Genomic DNA, 18,688 nt, shown 5'->3' on the forward strand with positions numbered 1-18,688 from the left:
GGCATTGGAAGGGGGGTGGTCGTTTTGAATTGGAAAAGCCTTTTCAAAACTCATCACTTGGCTAAAAAACACCCCAAGCTTCTAGTGGGGGGGATGGTATGTGTGGTGCATGGTGGATTTTATGTCTATTGAAATGCAGCTTTGATGGTTTGCCTCAAATATTTTTTTTCTAAAATCAATCCTACTACCGGTTTCTTTTTTGGTTCATTTTCGTTTATTGATGAAAAATCCAAAACAAAACTTGTGGGGGGAATGACGACACAAAACAACAGCAGTAGTAAAGTGTTATTTATGGGCGTCATAAAGGACTACCATAGATACCGAGAGAGAGAGCTCCCCTAAGCCAAACAAAACCATGCCATGTTGCCATGGCTACCAGTTGAATATTTTTACTAAACTTAAGGGTTTGTTGGGGGCTACTGTACTCTGTACTTTGGCGCTTATGTCAGTCGGGGTTTTTCTTTTGTTGTATGTATTGGTAATTACTACAAGCATTATTACTATTATGTGAGCTTGATCAATATTTCTAGAATTACATAAAACTTTTGTGTGTAATCCCAATTGAAATGGGGGGGAGAGGAGAAGAAAGGAAAAACTACAATATAATAAAATTAAAAACATAAATATTTTAGCAGCATCTTTTGAGTTGTTCTAAGGGCGATGTGAAGGGTAAGAAAATAACTACAAGACACGTACAAGATGTGTTATTTATAATTAAATTTTGTCACCACAGGTTGGGGGACGGGGGAAGTTATCATAACAAAATGCGTAGAAGAAACATCGAAAAAAAAATTTCAAATACTTAGGCTGACCATAGGATTTAGAAAATAAAAAAGTTATCATAAATGGTCTGTTCCAGTACTGCAAGAATCTAAAATTTTTTACTATTTTCTTCGATAACATAAAGGAAAAAATATTATCGTAGTAAAAAGAAATAGCTTGTTGCAGATTCTGAAACAGAGCTAATGTGTGTAGGATAATAGCGCAAAAAGTCGTTTATCTGAATTACGTTTCTGCCAGCAGAATATGTTTTTAAAATCGAACAAATTTATCAAGAGTGAAAATGTGAGCATTTTTATGCCTCAAACCTTAGCTGAATCACATTTTTCACAGCTGAATATATTCAATTTTATTAAAAAATAAAATAGTGTGCTTTTTTATGAAATTTCTATACCTGCTGAATTAGTGTTGCCACAGCTGAATAGGAAAACTGAAGCTACTTTTTATTAAATTGTGTCACCGATAAAAAATATAATTTTTTATCTACAGAATCATAGCTGAATTACAATTTTTGTAAGCTAAATTTGTTCAATTTCTTTGAAAACAGCAAATATCTTTCCGAAGAGAAAAATTAGCAATTTGAATACATAGAACCCTAGCTGAATTACATTTTTCACAGCTGAATATCGTTAATTTCGTTATAAAATCAATTTTAGTATCTCTTCTTACATTTTGGCAGGTTCGGGAGTAAAAATTTATCAAAGAACCATTAGAAAAATAGGAAAAAATGAACCTACTATGTAGAGTCTAATTTTTCTATAACTAAACCTCAGCTGAATTGGAGTTTTGTCAGCTAAATATGCTTTATTCCTGTGAAAATAGTGAAAAAATATAACAACAAAAATGTTGTTCTATTTTTCTTATTTAAATGTTTGCTGAATTACATTTTCCCAGCTGAATATAATCAATTTTATTAAAAAAAAACTATTTCTGTACTTTTACTTATGATTTTAAACCCGCTGAATTAATTTTCCCACGGCTGAATACGAACTTAAGTGTAATTGATAATTAAATTTTGTTATAAAATCAATTTTAGTATCCCTTCTTTCATTATTACCTTTGCTAAATTAATTTTGGCGGGTTCGGTTCAATAAATTATTAGAAAAATAGCTAAAAATGGGACCTACGATGAAGAATCTAATTTTTCTAAAACTAAAACTAAACCTTAGCTGAATTGGATTTTTTCAGCTAACTATGCTTTATTCCTGTGAGAATAGTAAAAAAATATAACAAGAAAAATTTTTCGTAGTTCTTATAATTTAAATGTTTGCTGAATTACATTTCTCACAGCTGAATATATTCATTTTTATTAAAAAATAAAATTATGTGCTTTTTTATGAAATTTCTATAACTGCTGAATTAATGTTACCACAGCTGAATAAGAAAGTTTAAGCTATTTATCATTAAATTGTGTCACCAATAAATATATAATTTTTCATCTACTGAATCTAAGCTGAATTACAATTTTTGTAAGCTGAATTTGTTCAATTGCTTTGAAAACAGCAAATATGTGTCCGAAGAGAAATATTAATCATTTGTATACATAAAACCTTAGCTGAATTAAATTTTTCACAGCTGAATATCGTTAATTTCGTTATAAAATCAATTTTAGTATCTCTTCTTACATTTTTACCTTTGCTAAATTAATTTTGGCAGGTTGGGTTCAAAAACCTATTAGAAAAATAGCAAAAAATGGGACCTAAAATGAAGAATCTATTTTTTTAAAACTAAACCTTAGCTGAATTGGGTTTTTGTCAGCTGAATATGCTTTATTCCTGTGAGAATAGAGAAAAAATATAACAAGAACAATTTTGGGCTATTTTTCTTATTTAAATGTTTGCTGAATTACATTTTTCACAGCTGAATATATTTAATTTTATTAAAAAATTAAATTGTGTGTTTTTTATGAAATTTCTATACCTGCTGAATTAGTGTTGCCACAGCTGAATAGGAAAACTGAATCTACTTTTTATTAAATTATGTCACCAATAAAAAATAAAATTTTTCATCTACCGAATCTTAACTGAATTACAATTTTTGTAAGCTGAATTTGTTCAATTGCCTTGAAAACCGCAAATATGTGTCCGAAGAGAAATATTAATCAATTTGTATACATAAAACCTTAGCTGAATTAAATTTTTCACAGCTGAATATCGTTAATTTCAATTTTAATATCTCTTCTTACATTTGTACCCTTCCTAAATTAAATTTGGCAGGTTCGGATCAAAAAACTATTAGAAAAATAGCAAAAAATGGGACCTACGAAGAAGAATTTAATTTTTCTAAAACTAAACCTTAGCTGAATAGGATTTTTGTCAGCTAAATGCGCTTTATTCCTGTGAAAATAGTGAAAAAATTATAACAAGAAAAAATTTGCGCAATTTTTTATTATTTCAATGTTTGCTGAATTAAATTTTTCACAGCTGAATATCGTTAATTTTGTTATAAAATCAATTTTAGTATCTCTTCTTACATTTTTACCTTTGCTAAATTAATTTTGGCAGGTTTGGTTCAAGAAACTCTTAGAAAAATAGCAAAAAATTGGACCTAAAATAAAGAATCTAATTTTTCTATAACTAAACCTTAGCTGAATTGGAGTTTTGTCAGCTAAATATGCTTTATTCCTGTGAAAATAGTGAAAAAAATATAACAAGAAGAAATTTGCGCAATTTTTATTATTTAAATGTTTGCTGAATTAAATTTTTCACAGCTGAATATCGTTAATTTCGTTATAAAATAAATTTTAGTATCTCTTCTTACATTTTTACCTTTGCTAAATTAATTTTGGCAGGTTCGGTTCTACTATTAAAACTATTAGAAAAAGTAGCAACAAATGGGACCTGCGAAAAAGAATCAATTTTTTCTAAAACTAAACCTTAGCTGAATTGGGTTATTGTCAGCTAAATGTGCTTTATTCCTGTGAAAATAGTGAAAAAAATATAACAAGAAAAAATTTGCGCAATTTTTATTATTTAAATGTTTGCTGAATTAAATTTTTCACAGCTGAATATCGTTAATTTCATTATAAAATCAATTTTAGTATCTCTTCTTACATTTCTACCTTTGCTAAATTAATTTTGGCAGGTTCGGTTCAAGAAACTATTAGAAAAAGTAGCAACAAATGGGACCTAAAATGAAGAATCTAATTTTTCTAAAACTAAACCTTAGCTGAATTGGGTTATTGTCAGCTAAATGTGCTTTATTCCTGTGAGAATAGTGAAAACATATAACAAGAAAAAATTTGCGCAATTTTTATTATTTAAATGTTTGCTGAATTAAATTTTTCACAGCTGAATATCGTTATTTTCGTTATAAAATCAATTTTCATATCTCTTCTTACACTTTTACCTTTGCTAAATTAATTTTGGCAGGTTTGGTTCAAGAAACTATTAGAAAAAGTAGCAACAAATGGGACCTGCGAAAAAGAATCAATTTTTTCTAAAACTAAACCTTAGCTGAATTGGGTTATTGTCAGCTAAATGCGCTTTATTCCTGTGAGAATAGTGAAAACATATAACAAGAAAAAAATTACGCAATTTTTATTATTTCAATGTTTGCTGAATTAAATTTTTCACAGCTGAATATCGTTAATTTCGTTATAAAATCAATTTTCATATCTCTTCTTACACTTTTACCTTTGCTAAATTAATTTTGGCAGGTTTGGTTCAAGAAACTATTAGAAAAAGTAGCAACAAATGGGACCTGCGAAAAAGAATCAATTTTTTCTAAAACTAAACCTTAGCTGAATTGGGTTATTGTCAGCTAAATGTGCTTTATTCCTGTGAGAATAGTGAAAACATATAACAAGAAAAAATTTGCGCAATTTTTATTATTTAAATGTTTGCTGAATTAAATTTTACACAGCTGAATATCGTTAATTTCATTATAAAATCAATTTTAGTATCTCTTCTTACATTTTTACCTTTGCTAAATTAATTTTGGCAGGTTAGGTTCAAGAAACTATTAGAAAAAGTAGTAACAAATGAGACCTGCGAAGAAGAATCCATTTCTTCTAAAACTAAACCTTAGCTGAATTGGGTTATTGTCAGCTAAATGTGCTTTATTCCTGTGAGAATAGTGAAAAACTATATCAAGAAAAAAATTTGCGCAATTTTTATTATTTAAATGTTTGCTGAATAACATTTTCCCTGCTGAATATAATCAATTTTATTCAAAAATCAATTGCTGTACTTTTACCCATGTTTTTAAACTCGCTGAATAAATTTTCCCACGGCTGAATACGAACTTAAGAGTAATTGATAATTAAATTTTGTCACAAAGCCATTTAACGGTAAAAAAACTCTAATTTCAATAACAACAGAACGTAATTGAATTACTGTTATAACAGCTGAATATGTATAAATCCTTTGAAAATAGCAAATATTTATCTAAAGGTATAAAAGAGCAATTTTAATAAATTAAACCTTAGCTGAATTAAATTTTTCCCAGCTGAATATATTTAATTTCACAATAAAAACCATTTTTGTACTATTAGCGATATTTTAAAACTTGCTGAATTAATATTGCCACAGCTGAATACAAAAATTAAAGTAAATTTCTTCAAATATTCCACTTAATGTAATATAAACAAAAATTTTATTTCGTAAAATTAATTAAAATAAAAAAAAAAGATTCTTTTGAAAGTTTTTTGCAGCTTTCCTTTGCTGAATTGCATTTTTCTTTGCTGAATAAGGTAAAAAAGAGCAATTTTAATAAATTAAACCTTAGCTGAATTAAATTTTTCCCAGCTGAATGTATTTAATTTCACAATAAAAACCATGTTTGTACTATTACCGATATTTTAGAAGTTGCTGAATTAATATTGCCACAGCTGAATACAAAAATTAGAGTAAATTTCTTCAAATATGCCACTTAATGTAATATAAACAACAATTTCCTTTGGTAAAATTAATTAAAATAAAAAAAAACACATATTCTCTTGAAGTTTTTTTTTGCAGTTTTCCTTTGCTGAATTGCATTTTTTCTTTGCTGAGTAATCAAAATACGTTTATAAAAATAATGTATTATGGAAGTTATATGTTTTCCATGCATAAAGTCTTTGTTGAATTATGTTTTAACAAGCTGAATATTGCCACAGCTGAATACAAAAATTAGAGTAAAATTCTTCAAATATTCCACATAATGTAATATAAACAACAATTTCCTTTGGTAAAATTAAATAAAATAAAAAAAAAACATTCTTTTGTATGTTTTTTTGCAGTTTTCCTTTGCTGAATTGCATTTTTCTTTGCTGAATAACCGTAATACCTTTATAAAAATAGTGTATTATGATAGTTATATGTTTTCCATGCATAAAATCTTTGCTGAATTATGTTTTAACCAGCTGAATATACAAAAAGTTTATTTCATTTAACATATTAATGCTTGCTTCATTATTTTTACGGGTTTTTTTCCTCAGCTGAATTGAATTATGAAACTTTTTTAATATTTTACTTTGCTGAATTGCATATTTCTTAGCTGAATGGCCAAATTGTTTACTTAGAAAGTTTATTTATGGAAGATTTGTGTTTTTTAATCATAAAATCTTTGCTGAATTATATTTTAACCTGCTGAATATACGGAAACTTCATATCATTTAAAGTTTTACTTCTTGTTTGATTATTTTTACAACTTTTCCTCTTAGCTGAATTCCATTATGTCAATTTTTCTTTTGCTGAATTACAGATTTCTTAGCTGAATAGCAAAATGTGTTGCTAAAAATGCTGATTTGTGAAAGATTTATATTTTTCATGCATTTTTTTGGTGAATTATGGTTTTTGACCTGCTGAATATAAATATTGCTTTATTATTTTTACAATTTTTTCCTTAGCTGAATTCCATTAAGCCAATTCTTTTAATAATTTTTGGTATTTTTCTTTGCTGAATTTTTACGATTTTTTCTTAAGCTAAATTGTCTTTGTGTCAATTTTTTAATATTTCCTTTGCTGAATTGCATTTTTCTTAGCTGAATAGCTAAAATGTATTTTTAAAAATGCTGATCTATGTAGGATTTATGTTTTTCGTTTACTAAATCTTTGCTGAATTATATTTTTAGCAGCTGCATATACCAAATGTTATTTCATTTAATATCTCAATACCTGCTTCATTATTTTTATGATTTTTTCCTTTGCTGAATTGCATTTTTTGTTGCCGTTCAATCGAAATCTCTTTGCAAATAGGGATTATTAAGTGCAATTGTGTTTTCTGACATGTTAAACCTTAGCTGAATTACATTTTTGCCAGCTGAATTTGAGTAATTCTAGTGAAAAATCAATATTTGTAATTTACTTTATTTTGTATATTCATTTTATCATCAGCTGAATAAAGCTGTTCATAGCTGAAATGATTTTTTCTAAATTATTTTAGTTTGTGTTATAACAGAAATAACATTTTTATTAGACTAAATCAATTTTTGCTAGTTTAAGAAGATTTTCAAGTAGCTGAATAAGGAATGTCTTAGCTGAATTAGGTTTTTATAGCTGAATTTGTGTTTTCTTTGCTAAAAGACATTTTTTGCTTAGCTGAATAAGTTTTCTCGTAGCTGAATTGCAATTTTTATCTGCTGAATTATGTTTTCATTTGCTGAATTCAATAATGTAGTAGCTAAATAAAATTTTGCATAGTTGAATAACGTTTTTACAAATATTTATTATTGCTGAATTCATAATTTCTTTGCTAAATGATTTTCTTGCTTAGCTGAATACGTTTTTTATTAGCTGAATTGAATTTTCCCAAGTGTATTAAAACTTTCAGTTGCTGAATTCTGTTTTCAGAACCTTAGTTCTACTTTTAAATAGCTGAATAATGAATTTCATAGGTGTTTAACGTATTTATAGCTGAATTTGTGTTTTCTTTGAAAAAATAATATTTTTGATTAGCTGAATAAGTTTATTTTTTTGTAGCTGAATTTATATTTTTACATGCAGAATGATGTTTCTGTTTTCTAAATTCTCTTTTGAAGTTGGTGAATAATGAATTTCTTAGCTGAATTACGTTTTTAGGGCGGATCAATAGAGCTGAATTCACATTTTCTTTGCTAAATTACGTTCTTGCTTAGCTGAATAAGTTTTTTCTTGGCTGAATTGGTTTTTTTAAGGTTTATTAAGATTTTCAGTTGCTGAAATATGTTTCCATTACATTAGTTCTATTTGTACGTAGCTAAATAGTGGTTTTCATTAGCTGAATTTGTGTTTTCATTGCTAAATAATATTTTTGGTTAGCTAAATATTTTTTCTTTTAGCTGAATTAATATTTCTAACTGCTGAATGAGGTTTTTATTTATTAAAACAACCTTTTTAGGCAGATTATTAAAGCTGAATTCCTATTTTCTTACATAAATGATTTTCTGGCTTAGCTGAATAAGTTTTCTCTTAGCTGAATTGATTTTTTCTAAAGTGTATTAAGACTTTCAGTTGCTGAATTATGTTTTCATTGCCTTAGTTCTATATTTAAATAGCTGAATAGTGATTTTCATAGCAGATTTACGTATTTATAGCTAAATGTGTGTTTTCTTTGATAAATATAATGTTTTTGCTTAGCTGAATAAGATTTTTTCGTAGCTGAATTCAAATTTTCTTTAATAAATGATTTTTTGGCTTAGCTGAATAAGTTTTCTCTTAGCTGAATTGATTTTTTCTAAACTGTTTAATTTTCATTTATTTGAACACGATTTTTTAAATAGCTGAATAGTGATTTTCTTAGCTGAATTACATTTTTAAGAAGCTTGCTAAATTTTAAAGGGGAATGTTCTCTTTCCTTGTATTTATCAACTGATTTCCTTTGCTGAATAGATTTTTTATTGGCTATATTTATTTTGTTTTATTAGAAGAGTAATATTTTTATAAGACTAGTTTAATTTGTAAGTTGCTGAATAATAAATTTCTTAGCTGAATAAGGTTTTTAAGCAGCTAAATTAAGATTTTTTGCTGATTAGATTATTTTCTTAGCTGAATTAAGATGAAAATTAGGTGTTGGTCAGCTGAAATCATATTTTCTTTGCTGAATAAGGAATGTCTTAGCTGAATTACGTTTTTATAGCTGAATTTGTGTTTTCTTTGCTAAAATACATTTTTTGCTTTGCTGAATAAGTTTACTCGTAGCTGAATTGCAATTTTTATCTGATGAACTTTGTTTCCATTTGCTGAATTCAATTATGCAGTAGCTAAATAAAATTTTGCATAGCTGAATAACGTTTTTACAAAGATTAATAGAGCTGAATTCGTAATTTCTTTGCTAAATGATTTTCTTGCTTAGCTGAATATGTTTTTAATTAGCTGAATTTTATTTTTCTAAGTGTATTAAAACTTTCAGTTGCTGAATTCTATTTTTTAGAACCTTAGTTCTATTTTTATTTCTCTAATTTATTTGTATGTGGCTGAATAAACATTTTTTTAGCTGAATAAGGTTTTTAGTCAGCTGAATTAAGATTTTTTGCTGATTAGCTGATTTTCTTAGCTGAATTTTAATGAAAATTTGGTGTTGGTCAGCTGGAATCATATTTTCTTTGCTGAATTTATATTTCCTTAGCTGAATATAATTTTCAGTAGCTGAATTAGAATAAAAATAAGGACTTGGTTAGCTGAAATGATACTATCTTGGCAGAACGTATATTTCCTTAGCTGAATTAATATTGTCTTGACTGCATTGAATTTTTTTCTATAATTGTATCTCAAAATTGGGATTTTTATTGTTTCTCGCATAACAAAAAACAGAACTTTGTTAGACATAGAGGAGAAACTTGCCGCCCATGATTCACAAGTTGTAGAATGCTAATTACTTGATAGCTTGACCCCTGGATTGCAAAGTGTCCTTGTCTTTAATTCAAATTTAAAACATTTCATTATCTCCTTCACCCATATTGTAACCCCTACACCACTTCACAAGTAGGTATGTATGTATGTTTAATCTGTAAATAATTTGTATGACATCATTACATATGTATATTTTCCCCTCTGTATTATTGTTGTTCTCGCTTGTTTACAATTTTTATATTTCAATTTTTTGTTGCTGATTACAATATTTATTCTTTTTTCAGTTTCCTCATTTTCTTTAGAAATGCTGACTGAGTGAGTGACTGACTGGTTTGTCACACAGCGATAGTCGGACCTCACCAGCCTGCCTCTTGCTCTTCAGACTATTTTGCAATAAATAAATTGTTTAACTATTTAAATTATGATTATTATTTTGTGTGACATCGTGGTCATCATCGCAACTGTGTGCGGCATGCAGATGATGGTGACCATTATCTCTTCTAGAATTTTTATTTCCACGGTTCCTAACTGCTGTCCTACAATAAAATTGACGGGAGGGAGGTGGAAGAAGTAATTGGCTTTTATTAAATGATAGTTTGTCTGTCGTGTTCTTCTTTCTTACTTACATATATGCGGGCTTATTCAACTTCCTACTTATGTTCTTGACAGTTATTCATCAGACGAGAAGCCCTTTATGTTGCTGAACAATAGCATGAACTGAACTTTATGACAATTAGGAGAAATACTGTCATTACTGTAGGTTACAATTTAAATACCCCATACTCTCTTGTTAAATTGAAAAGATACTACTTGACTCTTCTTCCCTTTCGAAATGTTAATTCCACTTGCCTTACTGACATCATCGTTTATATGAAGTAAGAAATGTACATTGTTTTTTGGGCAACAATTTAAAGCTGAATATGAAGTTCCCATAGCATAAGCAGGATGTCCGCAAAAGGTTTCACATGTAACATGCCATATATGGTATCTAGGCATATTTAAATGCTTGCTGAATTGAAGTTTTATATGGAAATTTTGGAAAAAAATTAAAAATTATTGGCAATTACCCTATAAAAAGATTGGAAAATACCATTTTGGGCATTTATCCCCAGCTGAATTGTATAAATTATAGCTGAATATAATTTAGCATTTGAGAAAATGTGAGAAAAAATAAATTAAAAAACTTTCTTTAGAATTTCCCTTTGCTGAATAGCATATTTCTTAGCTGAATAACCAAAATGTATTTTTAAAAATGTTGATTTGTGCAATGTTTATGCTTTTTAGACATTAATAATTTTACTGAATTATATTTTCACCAACTGTATGCAAAAATTTTCCCTTATTAAGCATTTTTCCTTTGCTGAATTCCTTAGTTCTTAGCTGAATAAACGAATTATCTTTATAAAAATGCAGATTTATGGAAAATTTATAGTTTTCTTGTATTAAATCTTTGCTGAATTATATGTTAATCAGCTGAATACGCATTTTATTAAGAATTTCAATACTAGCTTCATTATTTTTACACTTTTTTTGGCTGAATTCCATTATGCATTTGAGAATATGTGAGAAAAATTAAATAAGAACTCTTTCGTCTGGATTTTCCTTTGCTAAAATGCATATTTCTTAGCTGAATAACCAAAATGTATTTTTAAAAATGTTGATTTATGCAAGGTTTATGTTTTTAATGCATTAATAATTTTACTGAATTATATTTTCACCAACTGTATGCAAAAATTTTCCCTTATTAAGCATTTTTCCTTTGCTGAATTCCTTAGTTCTTAGCTGAATAAACGAATTATCTTTATAAAAATGCAGATTTATGGAAAATTTATAGTTTTCTTGCATTAAATCTTTGCTGAATTATATGTTAATCAGCTGAATACGCACAAATTTCATTTTATTAAGAATTTCAATACTAGCTTCATTATTTTTACACTTTTTTTGGCTGAATTCCATTATGCATTTGAGAAAATGTGAGAAAAATTAAATAAGAACTCTTTCGTCTGGATTTTCCTTTGCTGAATTGCTTATTTCTTAGCTGAATAAACAAAATATATTCATAGAAATGTTGATTTGTGCAAGTTTATGTTTTTAAGACATTAATAATTTTGCTGAATTATATTTTCACCAACTGTATGCACAAATTTTCCCTTATTAAGCATTTTTCCTTTGCTGAATTGCAAAGTTCTTAGCTGAATAAACAAAATGTCTTTAAAAATACTGATTTATGGAACAATTTATATTTTTCATGCATTAAATCTTTGCTGAATTATACGTGAACCAGCTGAATACGCACAAATCTCATTTTATTTAGTATTTCAATACTTGATTAATTATTTTTTAATTTTTTTTTTAACTGAATTCCATTATGTCGATTTTTTATTATTATATTTTTATAATTTCCTTTGCTGAATTGCACATTTCTTAGCTGAATAGCCAAAATGTCCTTTAAAAAAAAGCTGGTTTATATTTTTTCATGCATTAAATCTTTGCTGAATTCTATTTTTACCAGCTGAATATACAAAATTTAATTTCAACTAACATAGCAATACCTGCTTCGTTATTTTTCCATTTTTTCCCTTAGCTGAATTGCATTTAGTGTTGCAGATCGACAGAAATCTCTTCAAAAATCGCAATTGGCATTTTAAAACTTAGCTGAATTACATTTTTGCCAGCTGAATATGGGCAATTCTACTGAAAAATCAAAATTTGTAAATTAGTTGACATTTTCAAATTTGCTGAATTCCATATTTCATCATAATTGATGATACATATAATTGTATGCTCGAATTTTGAAATATTTATTAATAACTGACAGTTTTCCCTAGCTGAATTGTATAATGTATAACTATATAATTTAATAATTGATGAAATGTAAGAAAAAAGTAAAAAATAGCTCTTTCTTGATTTTTTTCTCTTAGCTGAATTGAACATTTGTCCGCTGAATACACTATACACACTCTACACATTGCTGAATTGATGATTACTTAACTGGATACAAAAAATCAAGGGGTAAGACACGATTTGAACTTGTTGTGAATATACAAGAACTCACTATAACATTTTTTTTGTATTTTCCTTTGCTGAATTGTATACTTCTTAGCTGAATAAACAAAATCTCTTTATAAAAATACAGATTAATGGAAAATTAATGTTTTCCATGCAATAAATCTTTGCTGAATTATATTTTAACCAGCTGAATATACAAAATTTCATTTTGTTTAATGTTTCAATACTTGCTTCTTTATAACAACGATTTTCCCGTCGTTGAATTGAATTTATTATTGACAAATCGACAGAAATCTTTGAAAATAGGCAGTATTAAGCGAAAAAAGTGTTTTCTAAAATTTTGAACCTTAGCTGAAGTATATTTTTGTCAGCTGAATAAGTGCAATTCCACAAAAAATCAATATTTGTAATTTATATAATTTTTTTATATTTGCTGAATTCATTTTATCATCAACTGTCTATAGTTTCTCTTAGCTGAATTGATTAAAAAATGTTTTTATTAGACTAAATAAATATGCATTAGCAAAAGAATATTTTCAAGTATCTGAATAAAGATTCACTTAGCTGAATTACGTGTATATAGCTGAATTTATGTTTTATTTGCTAAAAGAATATTTCTGCTTAGCTGAATAGGTTTTTTTTTATGGCTGAATTGTTATTTTTATCAACTGAATTATGTTCTAATTTTCTGAATCATCTTTTAAGAATTGTGATTAATGAATTTCTTAGCTGAAAAAAGTTTTTTTTTGCTTATTTAAAAAAAACGAATTCATATTTTCTTATTTAAATAATGTGCTTACTTAGCTGAATAAATTTTGTCTTAGCTGAATTGATTTTTTCTTAAATGTATTAAGATTTTGATATGCTGAATTAGGTTTTCATTACCTGTATTATATTATTAAATAGCTGAATAGCGATTTTTCTTAGCTGAATAGCGATTTTCTTAGCTTAATTACGGTTTTATAGCCGAATTTGTATTTTCTTAGTTAGCTGTACATTTTTGCTCAGCTGAATTATCTGCAGAATCATGTTTTCATTTGCTGAATTCACTTATGTAGAAGCTAAATAAAAATGTTTATAGCTGAATAAAGTTTTCAGAAAGATTAATATAGCTGAATTCATAATTTCTTTGCTAAATGATTTTCTTGCTTAGCTGAATAAGTTTTTTCTTAGCTGAATTGATTCTGTCTAGAGTGTATTAATATTTGCACTTGCTGAAGTATGTTTTCATTGCCTTAGTTCTATTTTTGAATAGCTGAATAGCGATTTTCTTAGCTGAATTACGTTTTTATAGCCGAATTTGTATTTTCTTAGTTAGCGGTACATTTTTGCTCAGCTGAATTATCTGGAGAATTGATGTTTTCGTTTGCTGAATTCTGTAATGTGATTGCTCAATAAAAATTTTCATAGCTGAATAGCGTTTTCAGAAAGATTAATAAATCTGAATTCATAATTTCTTTGCTAAATGATTTTCTTGTTTAGCTGAATAAATTTTTTCTTAGCTGAATTGATTCTTTCAAGATTGTGCTAATATTTGCATTTGCTGAATTATGTTTTCATTGCCTTAATTCTATTTTTGAATAGCTGAATGGTGATTTTCTTAGCTGAATTACGATTTTACAGCCAAATTTGTGTTTTCTTTGATAAAAAGAATAGTTTTGCTTAGCGGAAAAGTCTTCCTTAACTCAATCTATGTGTATTTGTTTGCTGAACTATGTTTATATAGCCGAATCCAGTAACTAAGTACACATTTTCTTGGCTGAATTACGTTTTTAAACGGAATTATAAAGCTGAATTCATATTTTCTATACTAAATTACTTTCTTGCTTAGCTGAATAAGTTTTATCTTAGCTGAATTGATTGATTCTAAGGCGAAACAAGATTTTCATTGCCTGAATTTAATTTTCACTACCAGAATTCTATCTTTAAATAGCTGAATAGTGATTATTTCATCTGAATTACATTTCTAAGAAGCTTTCTCTATTTTTATAGAGGAATCTTCTCTTTCCTGGTTTTCACATCAATTGGTTTGTTAGCTGAATCGAATTTTTATTGGCTGTATTCATTTTCTTATTAGAAGAGTAATATATTATTAGCTTTATTTAATTTTGCAAGTAACTGAATAACAGTATTCTTAGCTGAATAAGGTTTTTAGATAGCTGAATTAGGATTATTTTGGCTGATTTTCTAATTTATTCACAAAAAAACCTTTGCTGAATTGATAATTTCGTTGTTTATATAAATTTTCAGCCGGCAATTGATAAGCTGAATATGTTAGAAACCGTGCTGAATGCACTTTTTTAAATAGAACGCCAATAGATTGGTACAAATATCGCTATTCAGCCGGCGAAATATCTAAAAATGCAGCAGAATACCTTGAAACATCCAACCAAAATCCTTTTTATAAGTTTCAAAACTTTTTTTAACCTTTTTTATAGCTTAATAGACATTTTTAAGTTGTCAAATTAAAAGTGGTCTTGGTAAATAATTTAAAAAAATTTGCTGAATTGATAATTTTGTCGATTGTATACATTTTCAGCCTGCTGAATTGCTATAAACTAAGCTGAATATGTAACAAATCATGCTGAATGCTTTTATTTAAATAGTACACCAACAGATTGTTATAAATATCGCTATTCAGCTAGCTGAATATCTATAAATGCAGCTGAATATCTTGAAATATGCAAAAAAATATTTTTTTATGAGTTTAAAACAATTTCAAAGTTCTCTTTATAGCTGAATAAGTCCTATAGGTTGGGAAATTTATAATTTTGTTCATTCTATAAATTTTCAAACAGCTGAATTGCTATAAATTTAGCTGAATACACAACAAATCATGCTGAGTACTCTTATTTAAATGGATCGCCAACATTTTGTTATAAATGTGACTATTCAGCTAGCTGAATTAGTATATATGAAGACCTTGAGTCATCCAATAAAAATCTTATTTGTTTCTACAAGAATAGTTTTGACGAAAATATCATTATTCAGCTAGCTGAATTCCTAAAAGCTTTGCTGAATACCCGTAATTTATATAGAAACACAATAGTTTCAATGAAAATATCACTATTCAGCTAGCTGAATAACTATAAATTCAGTTGAATACCTTGAATCACCCAAAGAAAATCTTTTTATGTGGCTAAAACATTTTCTAAATTTTCTTTACAGCTGAATAGGAAATTATACTTTGCTGATTTGACAGGTCTTGTGATTTTTAATATTTTTACCTAGCTGAATTGTAATAAACCTAGCTGAAGACATAAAAACCTAGCTGAATATATCTATTTTATATAGAAACACAATAGTTTTGATGAAAATATCACTATTCAGCAAGCTGAATACTTAAAAACTTTGCTGAATATTGGTATTTTATATAGAAACACAACAGTTTTGAAGAAAATTCGGTATTCAGCTAGCTGAATACATAAAAACCTAATTGAATACTGGATTTTACATAGAACACAATTATTATAATTAAAATGTCAATATTCAGCTAGCTGAATAACTAAAAACTTTAATGAATAATGGTATTTAACATAGAAACAGAATAGTTTTGACGAAAATATCATTATTCAGATAGCTGAATTCCTAAAACACTTGCTGAGTACCCCTAATTTATATAGAAACACAATAGTTTCAATGAAAATATCACTATTCAGCTAGCTGAATAACTATAAATTCAGCTGAATACCTTGAATCATCCAAAAAAATCTTTTTATGTGGTTGAAACATGTTCCAAACCTTCTTTAGAGATGAATAAGAATTTATGCATTGCTGAATTGACAGATCATCGGATTTTTAAAATTTTTACTTAGCTGAATTGTAATAAACCTAGATGAATATTCCTATTTTATATAGAAACACATAGTTTTGATGTAGATATCACTATTCAGCTAGCTGAATACATAAACACCTAGCTGAATTCAACAATTTCTTATAGAAACAAATAGTCTCGATCAAAATGACAATATTAAGCTGGCTGAATACCTATAAAACTTTTTGAATACTGGATTTTATATAGAACACAATAGTTTTTATTAATATATCCATATTCAGCTAGCTGAATACCTAAAAACATTGATGAATACTGGTATTTTACATAGAAACAGAATAGTTTGGACGAAAATATCATTATTCAGCTAGCTGAATACATGAAAAACCTAGCTGAATATTCATATTTTATATAAAAAGACTATAGTTCGATGAATATCTCAGTATTCAGCTCGCTGAATACCTAAAAACATTGCTGAATACAGCAATTTTATATAGAAACCGAATATTATTGACTAAAATATCACTATTCAGCTAGCTAAATACATATTTTATGTCTGAATAGCTTTAAATGCACCAAAATAATTTTTGAAAATCAAAACATATCAAGTTTTTTTAAAGCTGAATCATAAAGCCCATATTGCAGTGGAAATTGTTGTTGAATTTAAAATTTTCTGCCTTAGTTACTATAACAAACGTGCTGAATACCTATGACTACACAAGGGAATGCATTTTTGCCACCACTTTTTTTCTCAAGAGAAATGTGTTTTTTTTTTTTGTCCCAAAACTCTGCTGAATTAAAATTCATGTCTAATTCAAGTTATACAAATTCTTTCGGGATCATCATTCAATAATTATCAATCAATTTAGGAAACATTTGATTGGTATTTAGTTTGTCTCATCGGAAAAGAAGAAAACAGGGCAGGGTTTTTCATTACGGCAACCTCATTTGCCGGGCTGAGGGGGGTCCTTAATAATTCTGAGCACATACAAATGTACGTACATTAGATTATCTCGTCATTGTAGCAGTCATACACTGCAACAGGAGGGAGATGATAAAAGGGAAACAGTGTGGAACTCCTTTATGGAAGCGCCTGCGCCAACTTAAAGGCTCTCATTTTTGAGAACGTTACGAGTATACAATTAAGGAATAAAGGAAATAAAGTCAAGTGCGTTAAATAATAGAATGGTAATGATGATGATGATAATGATGACCGAACACACTGAACTAGCAACAACACCATCCAAAAACGAAAGAACTGGCCTGGACTACAACAAGGTGTTATAAAACAATTAAGTAAATGCCCGAAATATTAAATACAAACTTATAGGTATGTAGTAAAATCTAAATATGTAATATATATGATGTTGTTTGTTTCTTAGGTACTTACTGGCATTCGTTCATGATTTCATCCTGACTGCGTACTTGGACTGGCGCCAGCGCCTCAACATTTTCCTCGAAATTGCCAAAACATTTGGTAATTTTTTCATCAAATGTATTGACCAAATCTTCCAAGCTGCCACCAAATGCCTCGCTAAAGTTATCGGTGGCATCGACCAAACTTTTCGAATCCATGGCAGTATCCAATGCCGTTGACATTTCATTACTTAGCATGGTATTGCAATTGGGACTTATGGTACCAGCCGTAGTAGTAGAAGTATAGCCGCCACCATTTTTGCTGACATGAGCATCCCTAACTGCCTCCTCCAACAAACGGATTTTATTCTCCTGGGCCATCATGGGATCCTTCAGATTTAAATTTAATGAGTCATTGATGGTATTTTGATTGGAAATGAAATCACAACCGGCCCAATCATCGGTTTCATCCATTTTTGCCAGAGGAGCTTCGAATTTCAGCTCGGCCATTTTCGAACCAAGTTCACGCATGGCCCACTGTATTCACAAGGAAATAAACAAAACGCTCAGGTTTGGGAAGCTGTTCAAGCTAAAAGTAGTGGCAGGGTCAACAACGGGATTGGGATACGAAAATTAGCAGCAGCAAGCGATGATGAAGTTCTTTTCTGGTATTCCGTTCTATGTTTCTTTTGAAATTCTCCTCCGTACTGGCTGACTGTTGTCCATTCACTCACTGACTCAATTGGACACTTTACTTCATGGGACTGACACAAAATATGCACACCAACCAACAAATAAACACCACACAAATTATTTAGCAAAAACAACCCCCTTTTTGTTGTATTTGCTCTGCTGCTTCTTCACTGTTTTTTTTTTTTTGCTTTTGTTTTGGAGGGTGTTTTTGTGTATATTTTGTTTGCTTTGCTTTTTTTGCACTTGTTTTTTTTAATATTTCTTTGTTGTTGTGTTATTTCACCTATAATATAAAAATCACTTATAAATAATTTGAAAAACACTTCAC

The 18,688-nt window shown here is 28.3% G+C and overlaps 1 protein-coding gene across 5 annotated transcripts in view; it reads right to left on the reverse strand.

The window, feature by feature from the left end:
- Positions 1 to 18,688, reverse strand: part of Unc-76 (fasciculation and elongation protein Unc-76) — a 104,467-nt gene that overhangs the window by 85,417 nt on the left and 362 nt on the right. For all 5 annotated transcript variants that reach the window (XM_073979136.1, XM_073979133.1, XM_073979137.1 and 2 more), the window contains exon 2: positions 17,702 to 18,643. In XM_073979136.1, the coding sequence (XP_073835237.1) occupies positions 17,702 to 18,198 (497 nt within the window). In that variant the 5' untranslated portion in view covers positions 18,199 to 18,643. The remainder of the gene's footprint in view (positions 1 to 17,701; positions 18,644 to 18,688) is intronic.

The sequence above is a fragment of the Musca autumnalis genome, unplaced genomic scaffold (assembly GCF_047663935.1).
Source record: "Musca autumnalis isolate F117 unplaced genomic scaffold, ASM4766393v1 scaffold_3, whole genome shotgun sequence".
Lineage (NCBI taxonomy): Eukaryota > Metazoa > Arthropoda > Insecta > Diptera > Muscidae > Musca > Musca autumnalis.